The sequence below is a fragment of the Perissodus microlepis genome, chromosome 7 (genome assembly GCF_051167445.1).
Source record: "Perissodus microlepis isolate ML-2025 ecotype Zambia chromosome 7, ASM5116744v1, whole genome shotgun sequence".
NCBI lineage: Eukaryota > Metazoa > Chordata > Actinopteri > Cichliformes > Cichlidae > Perissodus > Perissodus microlepis.
Window position 1 is genome coordinate 41,911,164 of NC_140467.1, and position 20,913 is coordinate 41,932,076.

At 40.6% G+C, this 20,913-nt stretch overlaps 1 protein-coding gene across 3 annotated transcripts; it reads right to left on the bottom strand.

Moving 5' to 3' along the window:
* Positions 1-205: 205 nt before the first annotated feature.
* Positions 206-17,000, bottom strand: cabp1b (calcium binding protein 1b). 3 transcript variants are annotated; one of them, XM_084935141.1, is made up of 8 exons: positions 15,962-17,000; positions 6,642-6,809; positions 5,738-5,768; positions 5,490-5,633; positions 4,732-4,841; positions 4,562-4,636; positions 4,376-4,448; positions 206-2,371 (listed from the first exon to the last, which is right to left on the bottom strand). In XM_084935141.1, exons 1-8 carry the CDS (start codon positions 16,661-16,663, stop codon positions 2,346-2,348), a joined length of 1,329 nt encoding a protein of 442 aa, XP_084791267.1. In that variant the 5' UTR covers positions 16,664-17,000; the 3' UTR covers positions 206-2,345. The 3 variants fall into 3 exon arrangements, with proteins under 3 accessions (XP_084791267.1, XP_084791269.1, XP_084791268.1); XM_084935143.1 differs by lacking the exon at positions 15,962-17,000 and adding an exon at positions 9,365-10,077; XM_084935142.1 differs by lacking the exon at positions 6,642-6,809 and having other exon boundaries at positions 15,962-16,999.
* Between the last annotated feature and the right edge of the window lie 3,913 nt (positions 17,001-20,913).

The window sequence follows — 20,913 nt, forward strand, 5'->3', positions numbered from 1 at the left end:
AGATGCTAGTATGGAGTGCAAATACTACAGTAGGTCTGATGAGAGTCAAGTCTCAGTATTTTTAAAGTTTCTTTAAACAAGAATCTTATTGTCCAATAAAAAATGTGAATTCTGTGACACGACTCCAGTCAAAAGAAAGAAAGGAAACATCCCCATCACAGTGTTCGAGGTTAAGAAGAAACACACATTCACACATGGCCTAATCTCAATTTGGAATAAAAATCTTTATTTCTTTTAGATTCTGCTACAAATTGCAGTAGTTTATTAGCATGCATAGTTTCACACAGTTAAGACAAGTAAAATCACAACTCTTTCTTCTTCTTTTTTTAAACAGCATGCATATACCCTCACATCCATTCATGAACAGTCTACAAATAATTTAGCTGTCCCAACAACTAAAGCGCATTTCACGCAGTCGTTTTGAAAATGTAATTCAGTGCATCAAATTTCTGAAAAATATTGCATCTACTTACCAAACTGGATTCGACTCACAAATAATGTTTGTAAACTTTCTTTGGCTTTTTTTTTTTTAACCATAAAGAAGCTTCCACTGCTTCCTTGGAAATATTAATAATGACGGTAAGGAAGCTGGTACACTACATGGACAAAAATATTGGACCGCCTACCCATAGCTTCATCTTAACAAGACATATTAGACAATTCTCCAGCGTAGTGGGGACTGTTTGGGTAAGGCCCCCTTTTTTTTTGTTCCAGCATCAATGTACTCCAAGCAAGGTCCATAAAGGCATAGCTGGTGTGGGAGAACTTGCAGAGCTCTGACCTCAACCCCGACAAACACCTTTGGGTTGAAGTGGAATAGGGATCACGACCAATCACACACAAAAAATGATTCTTCACCCTCATAAACACGAACCAATAATTTTGAGCAAAGTGCAACTGAACTATATAAAATCAAAGGTTAATTTATTCAAATAAGTCATTATTAAAGAAAATGTGCTTTGTATAATCTAAATATATGCCAATCAAGTGCATTTAATTCAATTAGATTCAGTTAAATTTATCATTTGACTTTGTAACAATGTAGCAAAATTAGACAGAAAACTTACGTATTACTTATAGTCAGCATTTCGAACAGAGTTAGAGTGGGAATTAAGAAATGGGATTTAGGTGTAGTGTATAGGTGGCCCAATAACTTTGTCCGTGCAGTGTATTAAAGATAAGCGTGTGCCAGGAGGGAGTTTGAGAGTGAGGTTGGTCGTTTGACTGATTTTGAGGTATTAAAGGTAAAAGTGTAAATGTTGCACCAAGTGAGATTTTTTTTAACTTCAGAAATATTTTGTTCACTCAGCAAAACTCACAAAGAAACTCAAAATTATCAAAGCTCGCTGATGATAATAAAAGCACTAACCCCATCTCTTTACCACCTATAATTTACCTCTTTGTTGATCCCACGCCTGCACAGTCAGGCGTGGATGATTTCTCAGTGTCAAAACATGTTTTGTGTATTCTGAATATACTCGCGGAAGTAATTCAGAAATAGCAAAACACAGCATATATATAAAAAGTAAGGCCTATCTTCAAGATTAGCAAGTTGCAGTTGAAAGAGTCCGTCAGTCTTATGCACAGTGGCAATGACACACACATAAATATATATGTATAGTCTATATATCACAGTAAAATAGGTATAATGTTATTAAAGTCATGAGAACTGTATCGGTGCTACATAACATATACCGAACAAATACTGGGTCACGATAGTCTCCAGTGACATAACACATGTACACCATAAGGTGGAAAGAAACAACAGTATGCACAAAACACAAACACGCTGCTTGACAGGGGTCACGTAACATGTGTCTATATTGCCATTTGTATTTGTGCTTCAGATACCCTCGGCATTAAAAAAAGGAATGTGCTGTATGAGTTCGGGTGTTTGCTGGCATACTGCTGCTTCTTCTTAATTGCTACAATTATTAAAGTGTAATAGCATGTAGTTTGTAGGTGAGCAAAACAGCTTCACCCATTGAGTCAGGAGAAAAAGCACATCAACATTAGAAATGTTGTCGTTAAAGGAAAATACGTTTGTAAAAACTACTTTGCAAAAGTCAGAAATGCAGCTATTGGTTTTGTTTATGCTCTTGGAAACAGCAGCAGCATATTATTCTTAACAGTGTTGCTCCCGACTGTAGTCGTCAGCATTTGTGCTTCAGCGTGGCAGTTTCAGGGCAGGGTTTGATATGTTTTCTTGTTTTGTTTTTTTGCTGTCTTCTTCATTGACAGATTCAGAAGTTCAAGCTTCATCAGTATTCTGTGCTACTTGCACTTCTTTTCCTCCAAAACCCAACAGAGAATCCAGGCTGTCGTTTTAGCTCTCAGCCAGGAACTCACCGAGACATCATCCGCACAAATTCTGAAAATTAAACAAAGGAGAGATTATTCACACAGTGCAGGGACCTCCTGTGGTGGCCAAAACGGAGCAGAACTACAGTATGGTTGTTGGAGATACTGGAGCACAAGCTGACCTTGCTCAGTAGCAGCAGAATATGAGAAATCCTGTATTTGCTTCAAAGTGCTGAATATATTTATATTGCTTCCAAAAAAATGTCTTAATGATATCGCCAAAGATCGTGTGCTGCTAAATGAGCATGACTTGATCTCTAGGCCATGCATTAATTTGGGTATTATTACTGCCAATCTATCTCTGTCAACAAAGAAAATATGCAAGTTAAATGGTAAATGACACATCGGCTCATGAGTTTACGTAAGAGAAACTCAGCTTTTGCCCTTTATTTTGTACTGATGATGTCATGGGGCTAATAATATGTTAGTCTGAAGATAGTTGGGTAAATTATGGGCTTAAACAAGATAATGATCACTGGATTTCATACAGCTATGTTTAGCATTTCTGTGCTTTTTAGCTCATTGTTTTGGCTACACAGACTAGCACTTTGATTTTTCTTCCTCTAAAAGCTGAATGAGAGGAACCCTTGAAGGTCTTTTTTTGAACTGAGTGGTTTCTTGTCATATTTCATGGCCTTCTTGACAAGATATGTCTTTATTGATATATACTGAGGTGTCAAAACTGGTGTATACAGGTGATACCTTTAAATATTGTCTTTATGGGATAACAAACTGCTGTGAGCCACTCTCACATCTCCAGTAGTAGTATTGTTTCCAGATGCAGCAGGCAGCTGTTTTCAGTGGCCAAATGCTAGCCACACCACTGAGATGATGAAGCGTTAAGCAACTAAACAGACAGTATTTGTTATGTCTCCAGATTTATTCCCTGATCTCCGTTTGGTTCTTACATGTAGTTATGGTTTAGGTTTTGATTTTTCATTTATTTTAAAGTGTGATAAGCCTCCAGCGTTTTGTTATTTGTGGAGTCAGGTATGCACGTTCTGTTTGTCCGTGTTTTACTGTGGCTGTTGCCCAGCTCCCTGATTAGCCTTGTGTATATAAATAGTCCTGTGTCCCCTTTCCTTTGCCGAGTTGTGTGTTATCATGCTCTGTGTTATCACGTGGTATTTATTTTTTTCTTGCGTTTCGACTTGTTTGGCACTTTGCAACAGCCAAAATAAGTCCTTGTTTATTAGAGTTCTGCCTCTCTGAGCTTTGTGTTTGTGTCCAGCACACGTCACATTTACCCTTGATATCAGTTTGCTGTGCTATATAAAAAAGCTTAAAAAAAAAAGCTATAAAGTTCCCAGTAGAAGACAAAAAAATCAATTAAAGTTTAATAAAGATATAAAAAAGCAAAACTACACATCAGGTTGAATCAGTCAGGATCCTAAAACAGAGCTGAACTTGAGGTTTCAAGTAGATCTGAGTAGACCCCAATTCATACCGTCTATGAGAGCAATTTCTAAACCTCATTTCTTTTTCTACCCAATTATATTTGCTTCCATATCTATTTTTAGCTTTAAAACAATTACCGAGGCACTCGAGCGCATAACCAAGTGCTGAGTATTCATATTTATTCTCTCGTCAGCCTCATTAGCAACCTGATGGTTCTCTCCTGCCTCACGTCTTCTTGTACGTTCTTTTCTGATCTTCACCCAAAAACCTGAAATTATGTATCTCTAAGTTTAGTAACACTGCTGAGAACAGCAAAACAGCCTTAAATTTTCATCCCCGGCATCCTGCTGTATACATCTTTCTCTCTGTGGGTAATCTATGAGGTGACATAAACCTTTGGCAAGGAGATTATCTGAGACAGACCTATTGCTTCATCCCCTCACCTCACTCTCAGCATGGTATTGGTATATAAGGCAGACACATAGTGGGATTTTGCTTATATGTGAAATAGCTGTGTGCGTGTGTTTCAGAGATAGACTGAAGGTTGAGAGAGAAGGACAAAAGCAGAAAAAAAGGTTATACTGTGTTCACAGACATACTTCACAGTATTTTCTACCTTCAAAGTCTACATGTCCATCTCCGTTGATGTCGATGTCTCGCAGTATTTCCTCCAGTTCTCTGTGTCCAACCTAGAAAAGTCAGGTTGGCGTGACAGTGTGAGCTTCTGTGGCACAAAGGTTTAAAAGCAGACAGGCTGGACAGTGATGGATGGAAAGCTACAGGCACGAGAGCAGCTCTGTACCTGCTGTCCCAGAAGTTTTTTCATGGCTTCTCTGAGTTCTGCAGTGCTAATCTCGCCGTCACCATTAGTATCGAACTGAAAATGGGAAATAAACACGTTACTAAAAACAAAAAATATTTATTGGTATTAAATGAAAATATAGCATTGAAAAAAATCCCGCCTTTCCTTACCTCTTTGAAGGCATCCCTCAGCTCCTTCACCCCTATCATGTCTGCTGTTTCAGCCAGAAGTTTGGGCCCCATGAGTTCAACAAAGTCTTCAAAGTCAACATGTCCTCCCACTGACGGATAAAATGTCAGCTTTTATGGGCAAAAACTGGCAGAATTTTTTTTTCTTCATTTCAACATTATCATATGAATAGTAATGGTGAAGAGTAAACTCTAATTTTAAAGGGTCAGTTTACCCCAAAATCCTGGCAGCTTGCACTATTTATCAATCTTCAATGTTCTGATTGGCCGTAAAGCTGCTTATTTTACCTTTAATATAGCGGTATTAGAGGGCAATATGTAGTGATGACCAGAGACCAAGGAAGTGGGAATTTCATGAGTTAAAATTTCCTGATTCTTTTTGTGAAGAATACTAGGATGTCAAATGTCAACCTTTTAAACTTCCAAATAAAGGTTTGTGTGATCCAGTTGTGATTTCCTGAAGGCTGTGCAAATCTTGTAGCCAGAACACACAAGCTGAGTGTCACGTTCAGTTTACATTCACCATAAGGTAAGTGCATTTGGTTCCTTTACATAAAAGAGAAGACTGATATCTCTACAGCCAATCTCTCCAAAACTGGGCGGCTCTTATCAGAACAATCTAGATGGATAAGCAGCGCTACAGGATAAAAGAAGTGAATGCATATTAGGGTGAAATCTCTCTTTCAATTTTTATGCATATTTGGCAATGAATCAAGCACACAGGCAAACTTCTAACTTACAGTTCATGTTGATCTGCTGGCTCAGTTCTATTAGCTCCATCTCTGTTGGCATGTATCCCATAGTTCTCATGCAGTTCCCCAGGTCTTTACAGCCAATGAACCCATCTTTGTCTTTGTCAAACTCCCTGAAGGCCTCGCGCAGCTCTGAGACCAAGTGAAATTAAGTGTAAATGTGACAAAGATGTGTCGAAAACTACTTCAGAATACTGTAAAATTCACTCTTTATTTTTACTAACAACATAGCATACCATCCATTTCTTCTGGCCTCAGCTCTCGATCCTGTGGAGGATCATATTGCAAGTTAGTACCCAAACACTGCTGATATCTTAAAAAATCAGGCCAATTCCCAGCATACAAAATTACACTGTAAAAAAGTAAATTGGCAACCACAGTGCCACAGAGTGCCACGAGCTTTCAGTTTTCACTCCAGCTATAGAGAGAAAGAAATTATTAGTGGGATCACACAGTTAATAAAACATCGAGTCTTCTATTTATAATTAGGCAGTGGGATCAAAGTGAAATACCAGAAACAAAATGCATGGCCTTTGTTGCAGCAGAAAAGAATCAGAACCATTTACTGTGTCTTTAGAACGGATGTGTGCGCAATGAGTGAAAATTGTTAGTATTTAGGGTAAATACAGAGACTAAAGGAAGATGTTAATACAAAATAATATGTGTCAGTCCATTAGAATAACTAGTCTCGACCCCTGTATCCTTTAAGAAGTCCCATATGAGAGCTCATCATCAGAACAGTCGTCCGCACTGAGGATTTCAGCATTGCTCCTGGCTTTAATAACAAGACCTTGAGTCGTGTTGTCAGCTGCTGGGAATAGATGAAGAGAAATAATCACCATGTGAGTAGCATTTCTGCCGCTGCCATAACCTGTCCTAATAATCCTCCATCCAGCTACAAAATGCATCCATCCTCATGCATAACAGATGCTCACATGCCCTTTCAGCATTCAACTTAAATTATCCAAAAAAAAAAACGTCTTCTAAGCCCGACCGCTCTTCAATACATGCAGGAAGTGCTGACATTACAGTAGAAGGTGATTGCTACACACATGGGATTTGGTTATTGTGCATGTACTGCATTGTGTGCTATAATCTCTCTTGGCATGCATGCACATGATATTTTCTGGACTTACGTACAGCCTGCCGGCTCTCAGCGAAGCCCTTGCGTAGAAAGATGCATGCAGGCCCCAGTACGTTGTGCATGTTGGCTCCATTCTGGGCCAGGGCTACTAGTGGCTCAAGATAGGCCCCCCCAGATCCCCCCTCCTCACAGGATTGCACTGCTTTGTAGTTCTTCTTCTGGTCCTGAAGAAGCATCCGGTGGGTAGCCGGATATGGATGAAGAGGCAAAGACAGGGGTAGAGAGTGTGACTCAGTTTGTTGAGGTATTGTTTCAACAAGGAGCCAACATGGAGATGGGAAGAAGGGAGGGTTCAGAGGAGGATCATAGATGACAGACATATGTCTGTCAGTCATTGGAAAGTGTGGAGTCAGGTGAGTCATGACAGAGGAAAGGATCTCAGTGACAGACAAGTGGGTGTAAAATATAGTGACAGAGCAACTGATGCCATCTACGTATAAATCCATCCGGCAAAAACCATCCTGCACAGCAGAACACTGCAGAGCAGGATGCAGGCCTCTTTTCATGTCACAAAGCAATAGCCTAATGTAAATAGTGCCTATCATTTTTTAATGGTCCTCATCTACACAGGTTATTGTGATCATTTTGATTCATTACACAGTGTGGTTTGACTTTAGTAGCTTTGGCCATTGTTTCCAGTGATTACGATAACACTGCACTCACCACAATTGCTGAGATGTGCGGAAACAACAAGTCCAACTCCACACACTGGTCACACTTAACTCTGATATCAGTTTTTTTGCTCTACAGGGATGAATTGTAATAATAATAATAGCAGTAGTAGAAAGCAGTTGCATGATTGCTCCCCAGATCTTATCACAGAAAATGGAGAGTGCAATATTATCTAAGCAATGGCCAGAACTAACAAAATAAGACCCAAGCTCTGCTAAAATCAAAGAATTTCTTAATATTTTTTCTACAAGAGTGTTTGTGCTTTTGACTGACACAATTTATTTTTAGACTGCAAATCTGTAAGCAGTAGTACAGTTTTCTTTTAGTTCAGCATGAGGTCAAATAAGGGCATTTAGAGTGTTATAGTGAGTCCATGCAAGTCAGCTACAGCACTATTGCTGGGATTGTTACTTAAAATTACCCAGAAGTGGCTAGTTTTCTGTTTTTTTGTTTTGTTTTTGGGAGGTTTGTGCACATTATAAAACAGTTTTCCTGAAGGTGATGCTGACGTTCGGCCAGCCATTTAATTATAATCACCAATTAGCCAATCAACCAGGGGGCGAATGTTGTTCTCTCACATCAGTCATTGTGATTACCGAGAGGGCTACAAGTTAATTTAAACAGTTTTTTTTAAGCCAAATAAGGTCCAGAAGGTCCAGCTGCAGACCAACACAGCTCAGATTGCTATTTAAAAAACAGAGTCTAATGTGCATTTTGGTCAAGATGAGATTAACTAATTTTAATGCACTATATCTCTTATAAAACATGTCACATTGGTCTAGTTTTGAATTGCTGCACTTTAACATCCAACTCAATGCAGGAATTTAAAGCTAAAAGGTAGAGAAGTAGACGTTATATCACAACGAGTTACCAGCGGACCATTTTGCTGTTGTTTTAAATCTTTCTGACATGAATTTGTACAACGTTCAGATGCTTTATACTGTCAGCACAAGACATCTGCATGCATATGCAATGAAAAATTAATATGCATGCTTGTGCAATATGCACAAACACACACTATTATGCGCTCTACAAATGACCTTCACACTCCATCTGTTACCATGCCAGTCGTCCTGCCAGTTCGTGCATTCCTACAGTTTTCACCACAGGAGCGGATGCCCACTGGGTAATCTGACCAAGTGATGCATGGAGCGGGGCTGTCTGTGGCTATGTCGTGCCAGAAAAGTACTATGAACACATGCGCTAGCTTTTATATAACTAAAAAAGAAAATACATGTACACACGCACATACACGCACATACAAGACCAAAGAAAAATCTGAAAGGATGTCAAAGAAACGCTGAAGTCAAGCAAGAACTTCTTCAGCACTCCAACCAATTTTTGCACAGATGGCATCAACAGTTGCTTGTCATATTGTTCTTCCTCAAGGATGTGCAGCTGGCGCAATAAAGGAAATTCTATTCGTGGGTCTGTCTCCCTGCTACACTGACAGTCTATTCAAGCATACGCTGATACGTGAAAGATGTAATCCAAAATTAGATGTATTAATAAGCCCAAAGACTCTGAGCCAGTGAAAACAGCACACCTGTTTGCAAAATTTCCACTGCCTGATCGCATCCTGCAGGTGCTGTTCAACAAGGTAGCATCTTCACCTGGCTGATAAGGTGGTGTGCAGCCTGATTGACTTTAAGTGATGTGATCCTAATTCACAGATGCAGTCGACAGGTCAACCGAGAGGACTGACCAGCCCCTTGAACCTTTATGTGAATACATGCACTGATAAGGAAAGAGAAATCTTTCTGAAGTCCTTAAAAATGTCAACGTGTAAATGCAGACTGAGTTTTAAAGATCAAAACTACAAGCTCCTGACTTGGCTAAAAGTACATAAGAGACAAGCTTTAATCTTAAATTATTCTGCCGTTATTCTCCACACAGCCTGAATGTAAAATATCTAACAGTACGCCAGCTCAGTCAGTGTAGATCCAGTCAAATAGCCATCAGTCAGGTTGGGGACAAACCATTAGAAAAACATGCACCAGGAAGGAGGAGATTCAAGGAGAATGAAAAACCTCAAAGCGGACCTTACCTTCTTGGTGAAAATTTTAAGCGACTTTACAGAGTTGCCCATTGCAAAAACAAACAAACCAAAAAAAAAAAAAATCTTCCTGTCTTATGTTTTCTCTCTAACTGTGGCTGTGTTAGTGAGCCTGCATGTAAGTGCACGTGTATGCATGTGTGTTTGCAAGTGTTTCCAGGCATGCATGGGAATAGGAGTGATTAGAAAGCAAAAGAGGGTTCAGTGGGTCATTGACTAATAAAGGGAGACATTTGGGAGAAGGCAGGGAGAAGAGCAGGGATATAATAGGAGGTACGAGGGGAATAGGACGGAGAGGAGTGTGCAGGGAGGACCTGGAGGCAAGGACACTGGAACAAGGGGGAGGGACACTGAGACAAAGGGAAGGAAATATGTAAACAAGAATGACGGACAGGTCAGAAAAAACACAAAGATGCGCGAAAGAGAGGAAGCATGCATGTAATCAGCTCGAGATGCAAATGCCAGAAGTAGAAAAGAAAGACTGCTTATTCATTCTATCCTCTCTCCTACTGTGTCTTCCCTCCCTCTACCCTTTCTCTCTTCTCTCTCTGTCTCTGTTATCTCTCTCTCTCTCTCTCTTCTCTCTCTGTCCGTCAGTCTGTCTCATGCTCTTTTCCCCCTCAATTGCTCCCCCAAGTCCTGCTCACCCCACAGTTCTAAACCATCTATACGAATGTGACAGAAGAAGCTCGTTCGGACAAGCATATTACCTTCCCCTGAGCAAGATGCTGGAGACACTAATCCAAACATGCACACACGCACATGCACACACAGACACATCTCTCTCTCTCTCTCTCTCTCCCTCTCTCACTCGTACACACGCTCGATTAGACACTCTTGGATGTGGGGCTGTGGAGCTAAAAATATAACACACGCTCTCTCTTCCCCCCCTATTCCCACCACTCTACCCCCAGCATCCATCCCTGCTCTCTCTCCCTCTCCCTCTATGTGTCGACCACACACATACACACAAAGACGTAGAAGCATCACAAAGTCACGTTAAGCTTGAAGGGCTCGGATTCAGATCAAAGCTAAAATGTGCAAGAAATGACACATGGATTCTGAACCACCGCGCTGGAGGATTCAAATCAGTGTGTGCAAATGCAAACACACACAGACGGAAAATAAATGTTCTCTCTCAGCCTGTCTTACGCACACACACACACACACACACACAAGCATACATTTGTTGTCAGGCACAATGACCAAAAATGTGGCTTTCTAAAAATGAAGCCACTGTAAAAACAGTAGTGAAAAGGAAAATGCACTAACTTACTGTTCCATCTTATGGCACTGTGGGCTAATTAACTGATCAACACTTTGTCCTACTGGGCTTCACATTTAAAGTAAATGCTGTACCTTTTATTCCAGGGTGCAATAAAAACTTAACAAACAAAAATATGAGCTTAAAGTTAATTCACTCATTTCATTTTGTCTCACTATATGTGTTTCCATACCATTTTGCATTTACTCGTTAGTTATTATTGACCTCTGGTTCTCTTCCACAGTGTTTCTTTTGCCCCGTCTTCCTCCCCTCACCCCTAACAGCTCACGGGAGATGGCCGCCCCTCCCTTAGCCTGGTTCTGCCGGAGGTGTCTTCCTCTTAAAAGGGAGTTATTCCTTCCCACTGTCACCAAGTGCTTAGGGGGGCCATCTAATTGTTAGTGTGTCCTCTGTTTTTGGTAGCGTCTTTACCTTAAAATATAAAGTGCCTTAAAGGGACTATTGTTGTGATTTGGTGATACATACTGTACATATATTGCATAACTTTAAAATGCACAGAGTGTTTATTGCAGGAGTTTTAAGTGAGAATTCAGACATGTTCTTATTGATATGTCCCTCTTAAGTAAAAGCCCTTCCCCCTGAGGCATATTTTAAGGTATGTAAACAAGTTCTGCCTTAAACATTTATTATTTATGACCAGTTTGGGTTTTTTTTGCACATGATAAAATGAATGATTATTTCTTAAAACCAAGCTGTTGTTTGATAGCAAATCTAATTATGTTGGTAATGTTTAAAAAGAAAACTGAGGAGAAGCTTTTAGGATTTTGGTAGTCGTCATTTTATGCAGGAAAAGTTCTTCTTTCTGTCATAAACATCCACTCTTGTGGTAACTTCACAGTCGGTCGCTGCGGCACTGACGTGCATCAATATTTCCCCCTCCTGTTCGACCTTGTCTATTCACTGATGTTCTAATAAACACATTCACGCCCAAGTTGCTTCACATCTAACTCCCATTCAATATCTGAGCGGCTCCTCTGCGTTGTTCCTTGGGTGATTCATACAGCCTCTCACCACAGGCTCATTGTGAACTTCAGAACACATCAGACGTCAGACACAGGAGCCGTCAGCTCTTATAATGTCACACCGTAGTGTGCACGGGCATGAGATCCATCCCTCTCTCTCTCTTTTTGCTGTATCCTTTCCCTTTTCCATCATACTCACTCTCGGATACTTTACCCACTAAGAAGCATGTCATTTACTTTCGTTGATATTAGTATCAGATGGTTATGGGGTGACCATTTATCAAGAGTCTACATGCACGCACAAGGCAGGAATCTAAATCAAACAGGAATATTAATCATTTCCTTTGCGATTTATTTGAGATTTGAGGTCAAACATAATCCTGTTTCATCCATCCTCGGCCATCAGCTGTGTTAAATGAGCTGAGAGAAGTAGAAGGGTGAGGGAGGGGACTGATGCAATAATAAGCTCACATGAGTTCACAAGCCATTGTCCTCTAAAGCCACCGAGTTAATATTACACAAACAAGGAGACTGTGACCACAGAATTCATGTGGTTTGTTTGTGAGTTCGTCATCAAAGGACATCCGAGCGGTGAAAAGACACGCAGTGTGCACTTGCGTCATCTTCTTGTGTTTGGGTTGAGACGTCACAGTTTTTATCCTGCAGCTGATTCATTCATTGGAGTCAGATTATAGTCAGTATTTAAGTATTTTTCTTACAAACATCTGCTTTTATGTGAGAGGAGTTAAACATCCAGTGTGTCAGCAGGGGAAAAATATTCATATGTGTCTTTTTATTGCATGTCAGTTATTGCTGATTTTTTTTTCTCTCCCTCTGAGTCATTTATCCCTTCTAGTCTGTCTCGCAGTCTCTCACACTGATTTTCCCTTTCAGCCTCAGGTCTGCATCAATATTTAGCATCATCACATGGGCACACATGCACTCACACACACTTCATAATGTAGCATGTGCATGTGTGTGCACGGGCCTCTAATCCTCATCTCAAAAAAGGGTTTACCTCCTTCTTGGAGATATAAATATACCTACCATATGTCTAAAAATAGCTTTGTATGTTCTAGATATGTAGGAGGCGTATGTTCTTCTTATTTTCACCCTGATTTTTCTCCTCATTTTACTCATTTGTGCCCCCCCCCCCCCGTAGGCACTCTCGTTTTATCCCCTCTCAGACGTCACCAAGGTCACTATGACCCAGGTCAAAAAAAGAAAAAGGAAAAAGGAAAGGAAGAGAAGGAAACATCAGTGCGTACAAGTACAAGACGAGTAACAGGAAGTGGAGTTAATCTGTGTTTTAAGACCTTTTCCTTAGATTGTCTTTAGACTTTTCAGGTGGGAGCGAGGAAGTGAGAGGTGATGAGCGTTTGCCTGGTATAACAATCATCAGGTCTGCCAGTAAAGGCGCTCACTCTTCCTATTTTGCATCCTTTGTCCCCCTCATTTATGCGATTCCTCCCCGCTTCCTTCACTTTCTTTTCCTGCCCTTTCGTTTCTCCTGGCTCCCTGATGTGACATTCTCCCCCCACCCCACCCCCACCCCCTCTCTCCCTCACCCACACACTGGCAGCTCAAAAACCTTGGTACAAATGATACTTGCTCCCTCTGCTGGTCAATGCACATCCTTCAACTATTATTTTAGAAAAAAATGAGATTTCTCTTCATAATAATTTCTCATCACCACATCTTTCAATAACAGTTCTCTACTACATTTCCACATTTCCTGCGAGAGTGTGCAGAACAAGGTCACAAAAATCGAGAGCTGTAGTTAGGCTCTTAAAATAGAAACAAATTTTCTACTGGGACGTAAAAGTGCTCTGTCCTCGATCAAGGTGTCCTTTTAAACCCAAATGGTTCAAAGGCCCGAATGTGCTGGGATAATGGGAGCTAATTACGGTGCACGGATGCTCTAAGGATAGAAAATTTGACATTAAAAGCTTAGTGAATCACAGTGCCACAATCTCCCTATAACAAACAATCCGCAAAATGCAAGCAGCAAAACACATTTGTCCTCATTCTAACCCCCACACTTGCCTCTGTGGTCATCGTGAGTCATCATGATTCACGTATTAAAATGTGAATTTTAAGATGACGGCTTGAAAAAACATTCACCGTCTTTCTCAATCAGGTAGCGCACTTGCAGAAGCCTGAATATTTTTGCCAAGTCAAAACAAAAAGTAATAAAAAGAGGAAAAAAAGACCCTGCCCTCCTCCAGTCTCTCATAATCAGGTCTTGGTGGGCTATTTTTAGCCTTCTCTACATGCAGCGAGTGTGTTCTATTAGGATTGTGTGCAGATCTTGATGTTACATAAGAAAATATGAAAAGAAAGAGTTTGCAGGGAGTTTAATGCCTCATTGCTGGACCCGGTGTCAAGCTGCCACATCCCGATTTAAGAAGTACTAAAGGGCATACTATGACGATTGTGTTGTCAAATAAATGAAACAGCTTAGGTAAGACGCTGAGCAGGTGCAAAAGAATAAATAAATAAGAAAGCATGCCTGCATAAGCCTTCTCAGCTTTCTTCACTTTTCGTCCTCACACATGCATCATTCGCTTGCTGGCTCCTTCACACAAACACTGATGCACACAGACTCACAACTAGCTCGCGTCCACTCACAAATTCATTTTAGCTTTTGACGGCCGTGTTTGGTATGACTGAACTTCCGGGCGATATCACAAAACAAAGCACTTTGAGAATTTGTTGATTTTCTTCCAAAATCAGATTTAGTTACAGTAGGTATGCTGGTTTGGTAAGCCTGCATTTTCAAATTACATTTGTAGCTTTTTATACTTTTTCTAGCTTTCACAAATGTAATTCTTCCTCACTGTTCCCCTGAATCAAAAATCTGAATTTTTCCCATGTGGGATCTAGGCAGAAAATATCAGATCTCCTTATTCTATGCACATCAGCAGCTCTGGAGACTTTATATAGCACACCGCTGGATGGATTTTGCCTCACTGGAACCCCTAAGACTGATTGAAGCTCTGGCCTGGATTGAGGAGTTATTTCTAGAACACATTAGCACACTGAGAGGTAATTGTCTCCTCTTTAGCTTTTTATCATCCAAAGATGATGAAGAAGGATTTTAAGTGAAATGAGAAAAAAAGATGGGGTGGAGGGGGTTGAAAAATCTAATGTGCAGCTTCCTGATCTGTCTGAGTAACAGGAGGAATTTGGCACCCTTTGTAGAAAACTAGTTTATTTGGAAGTGAACAGGTGGTGAAGTGATGCAGCCTGTATTTGTCACTCACCACGTTATTGGCAAATCTCACGAATGATATCTCTACAAACGCTTCACTTACCGTTGTGTGTGCGTGAGACACACAGGCTCTCATCACTGAAACATTTTCCACACAGGGGGGTAAGCTGATCCCCCTGCTGTCACTCAGGTGACAGCAACAATGAAAGTGACTGCATTCATATCGGGATGCATGAAAGACTACAGAGAGCGTGGAAGTAATGGATACCCAAAACAAACAGGAGCCAGATTTGGACTAAAAAGATGCATTCATTTTTAATCTGCCCAGAACGGGTGACACCCTGTCAGTCCAGCCTCACCTTCATCTCACCTGTGAAACCTGCTGCTGAATTTCAGCAGGTCTTATGAAAAGCATGTATGCTGCAGTTAATGGACCAAACCTTTGCAGCAACGAACAGGAACCCAGAAGTAAAAAGCTGAATATCTAATGAGTAATATTTATTTTATTCATTTAGGATTGTTTTATTTATGTCCTTTTATACAGAAAGATCTGCTGTGACCCTGAATTGGATAAGAGAAAGACAATGGATGGATGGATGGATGGATGGATGGATGGACTTTCAAAACATTTTCATTTTTATCTGTGAATGGAGATGGTCTGAATGTGATACACATGTCCACACAGAACATGAAGATCCAGTAGTGCAATCCAGTAAGGACCTCAAAGTGAGCAACCCGCATCACTTTGTAAATAGACTCAATTTTGATCTTTGTGGGGGAATAACAACGTTTTTCTCTTTAGTGCAAATAATTTAAAAAAAAAAACAAAAAAACGAGTGTTCCAGTTTCTTCTGGTTAATGAGTCTTTTTTTTATTCATGCTGCTACTGAGCAGTAATACAGCTTGATATTTTGCCCTTTGCATTATGCTACAACAAAACTCTGCAGACTTAGTATTAATGTCGTAACAAGACATTGTTTAATTTAACTTAAAAAGATTTCGAAAACTTAAAGAAGGTCAATCTATAAATTAATTATGACATTAGATTTTTCCCAGTTTGAGCCTTTGATCAACTTTCGAACACTTTCGAAGTTTAAATGTTCTCCCCACCCCACAAACCTCCTTACCTGCCCAAAAACTGATTTCACTATTGGATGAAGACTGGAGTCATACTCAGAGGATGCTGCGTTTAGTCTTTTGGTTTTGCGGCTGGCCGCTGGCCGGACAGGTGCGCTTGTCGCAGGTGGGTCTGAGCTGAGGCTGGATGATGACCCGGTGACGACTCTCTCGCTGGACTCGAAGAAGAAAGCTGCATCGTCCTGGTGTTTTGGATAAGATGGGGTTGGTGAGGTTCTCCTGTCGTGTCTGGATCCGCCCTGCGGATGCGCAGCGGGAGGCATCTCACCTCGAGTGGATTCGTGGTGGTGATGATGATGATGAGATTGTTTGGATCTCGAGGACCTGATGTGCTGTTTCTGATACCTGTTCATCCTGTGCCCCACATCCTCCTGAGTGTATTCTTCATCATCTTCATCATCAGCCAGGGTGGTCGGCTGCCGGTGAGTATGACTTTTCGGCGTCCGATGATGGTCACTTAAATGTCGAGAGTCGGCATGTCTTGGTTGGCAGAGAGGTCTCCGCACACTGGTCTCGCAGTCTTCCCTCCAGACCGCGTCCTCGCTGCCTCCAGCTCCGGCGGGATGATTATGGTGAGAGCGGTGGCTCCTGTGACCGTGGGGACCGCGATCCCCGTGGGCAGACCTGCGGTGGGGCCCCGATGTTCTAAGCAGAGAGGTGGTCGACTCGCTTTTGGGAAGAGATGAGCTCATCGTCCGCGCTCGTTTGACAGGCGAAGTGAAGCTGAGGAAGGATGAAGGTCAAGCAAAGGAAAAGAAGGCAGTCCTCCGCCACGTGCAGGTGTTCAGCATCAGACGGTGGGACCCCGCTCTTTAATCCACATCCACGCGCTCGATCAGCACTTGGCAGAGCGCAGAGAGGAAGTTGGAGCACCTGAGCGAGAGAGTGGCAGCAGAAAAATGTAGAAGTTGAGCTCTGTCAGCTAGCCGGTCAGTCACGGAGGGCTCCGCTAAGTTTGGATGACAGCACTGTGTTGCGCTGCCGCGTGTCACATGCGGCAGCAAGTTCACTCCGCTCCACGTCACTACACATAATTTCACACGTAATGAGCAGCTCGATTAATTTTGTCCCCCCCCCCCCCCCCCCTTTTTTTTTTTTTTTTAAACGAGCAGTCACTTGGACGTTTCTGCTCACGTTCATGTTCTACATACAGTGGATGATGTATCAAAATCACAAACATCGACAGAGAAATGTTATTAGACCAGACAGCAGTCAGGACTAACAAGTGGCTTCAGTGACATTAACGCGAGTGGACAGTGGTCATTGTTTTCAAGGACGGGCAAGGTAGATCCTGCAAATCTGGAACTTTTATCAAACACTTCACGAGTTAGAAGCACTTTTAAGTTGGAATTAACGCTGATCACTCTTGAGATATACAACACAAAGCAACAGTAAAACATGATGTCACAAAAGGTCAAATAAAATGACAGCTTTGGGGGGAAAATACTTTAAGTGATTCTTAAATGATTCTTTCCCCAATCCTTCAAATCAATGCAGTTTATATAATTAAACCAATTTGCAGATTTAGGAAAAGACTGGTGTTAAATCTCTACTATCTAGCTATAAATAATAATATACCAAAAGGGTGTTAACTTGGGATTTGGAAAATCTGACTGTGGGTTACTCAAAATAGTAACATCAAAGTTCAAATGAAAAAATGGTGAAAACAAAAATAATTAATTAAATAAATAAATACAATTAAAAGCACAAAGCAGCATCAGTCTTGCCCCATCTGCACACCCAGGGTCATAATTCTCACAGCAGATGTCTGGGGATGCAGGGCAAAAGTAATGATGTTAATATACGCAGCCAATTAGACACTCGGGCTCTCACGAACTGTGCTCACAGAGCAAAGCTGAGATTTTGCCCTACTCTCTCAGGGGAATTTTTGTTCTACAACATCTGTGTCCCTGTCTCCACAGCTCTAGGGAGAAGCAAAGTGTCTTCACTCTGCTGCAACCATCCCCCCAACACACACACACTTCAACATGGGCTCGCTTTAACTCCTCTGATACCTTTTCGTTTCAACTGTGCATCTTAGCAAGCGTGGGTCGATGTCACCGTGTGCTGAGCCATTTGTGTATCGTTCTGTAAAAATCAGCAGCATCTTTAGTCTAGTGAGATGACACTCTGAAGTATGAGCTTAGCTTTTAGAAACATTTCTATCAGAGCATTTCTGGAAGAGGTGTGAATCATGTTGCTTTCATCTTACCCCCTCCTGCTCTTTTTTGCTCTCCCCTTCTGTAGACACTGAGCTGCAGCAGGGGACATTCAGGCCTCAGGCTGCAATATGGCCCATTTATTGTACAAAACAGGAGGGCAAGATGTGCAGCACAAAAACAAAAATATACACATATTGCAACACAGAGACAACACCACAAATAAAAAATAATTTTGTTTAAGTACATCGATGAAGTTATATAAAAGCAAAATTAGGTGTTTTTTAGACTTTTTGAGGGCATGTCACTTTCTATTTTTACATACCCCCCCAACCCAACCCAATGGAGTCCAGCATCAACTCTCACAGGGGTCAGATGACCAAACTTTCATGGCAAGTGCTGCAGTGCACACAGCTGCTGCCCTGTGTTCATAAACTGCAAATTCATAATAATATATATTCACAATATTCTAATATTCATAATATTCTATCATTTTCTGGTGAAAGTACATCAGAGTAGCACTCTTTCGCAAAATAAATCTCATTTTAAGGCTAACTTATTTGCTTATTATGGAGCTTTATAGTTAAATTAAATGAACATTAAGATTGAGATGCACAGTGCAGTCAAAAAGTATTTTTCCATGTTCTTTGTTTTCACATATTAAAAAGCTATCCCAAAAGCAGGAACTGCAATCAAGTGTTTGTGATGACTGGTGAATAGTCTTTCATATGACTGTGGAGGAAATTTGGATTACTCTTCTTTGCAGAACTGTTTTAATTCAGGCACATTGGAGGGTTTTCGACCATGAATGGCCAGTTTAAGATCATTCCAAAGCATCTCAATTGGATTTAAGTCTGCACTTTGACTAGACCGCTCCAGAATCTTCATTTTGTTATTTTAGCTTTCTTTTTAAAGAGGCAGACTTGCTTGCATGTTTTTGCTCATTTTCTTGCTGCATAACTCAAGTGTGCTTGAGCTTCAGGGTATGAATGATGGCCGAACATCCTCCTTCATGATTTTCTGGTACAGATCAGAATTCATGTTTCAACCAATTGCTATACAACAGATCGTCCCCAGACCATCACACTATCACTACCATGTTTGACTGTTGGTGTGATGATCTATTTGTGAAATGCTGTGTTAGTTGAAGATGTAACGGGACTCAAACTTTCCAAAAATTTCAACTTTTGTCTCATCAATTCAGGAATATTTTCTCAAAAGTGATCGGGATCATCAAGACCTTTAAACTCACCCGTGGATGCTATTTTTGCCCAGTCACTTTCTGTTGAATTATGATCACTGACCTTAACTGAGGAAATTGAGGGTTCTTTTGTGACCTCCTGGACGAGTTGTTGATGTGCTCTTGGAGTAAGTTTGGTTGGCAGGGCACTCCTGGGAAGGTTCACCACTGTTCCAAGTTTTCTCCGTTTGTAAATAAAGGCTCTCATTGTGGCTCATTAGAGTCCCAAAGCCTTAGAAATGGTTTTGTAAACCTTTCCAGACTGATAGATGTAAATGACTTTGTTGTTCATCTGTTCTTCAGTTTCTTTTTCTATTTTGCTTTTTGAAGTCTTTTAGCCTGCTTCACTCTGTCAGACAGCTTCTATTTAAGTGATTTATTGATTCAACAGGTCTGTGCGTACTCTGGCCTGGCTGTGATTGGTGAAGTTGAAGTCAGCTTTAGAAAAAATTGATTATCCACAGTTTATTCACGATTTCAAAAAAGGAGATTTACTTTTCCACACAAGGCCAGGTAGGTTTGGATAGCCGTTTCCCCCTATTAAGTGAAATAAATTTAAAAAAAAAAATGCATTTCAAATTTGTTTTGATGAAAAGTGTGTGTGTGTGACAAAAATGTAAAATAATAAGAAATCAGGAAAGGCACAAACACTTGTTAAAAACACTGTATCTGTTTGCCAAATAGATACGGGGACTGCCAGGCACTACAGGTGAAAAGTAGCCTTTTGGCTAACTCCGAAATATTTACATTGATATTAATATATTTAATATACACTGTCATTTTAAATAAATAAATTCAAATTTGAATAAGATTTAGAAAGTCGAGAAATTAACAGACTAACTGAATCTCTAAAGGGGATAACAATCTTACTGCATCCTCTGCAGTAAAAAAAAAAAAATTCAACTATACTTTTCTAAACATTTTTTAAAGGATTTCTTTCCCCCTGAATTGTTCCCCCTTATTCAATATGATCACATCAGGCATCCTCATTAACATCACCCCTTGGCGCATTTTCATATTACTGAAAGATTAATCAGCTGGGTAAATAATTCACCAAACTGCAGCTTGGGGCCTACGATACGAACAAAGAGTTCCTTGATCTGAGTCATCAAAACATTTCATCCAGGGAACAGCCTGAGGAAACGTAATATCAACACTAAAACAATACAATCGGGGACATCAGGCAGCCTCGTAGAACCCAGGAACTGATAATGTGATAAAACTCAAAGTCATTTTTAAGGTGGAATTATGTTTGTCCAAACTGTTCATCAGACTCCATTGTTGTTACTTGTCAGCAAATATTCACGTCAATTCCCACTCACTTGTACTCAAGCCCATCTTGGAGACAATTCAAGCATATTTCCTCTGTTTCATTGTCATATCCAGTTTGTGTTTGGCATGTGTTTGAGTCAATGAATAGAAGCCAATATGAGAGAAATATTCTACTGGGCAATAGAAAATTGGTCAGAATTTGACATATGAAACATGAAAGCATGTATCCAACCTGCCTTGTATCAACAATTCAGTCTGCTAATGGTGGCCT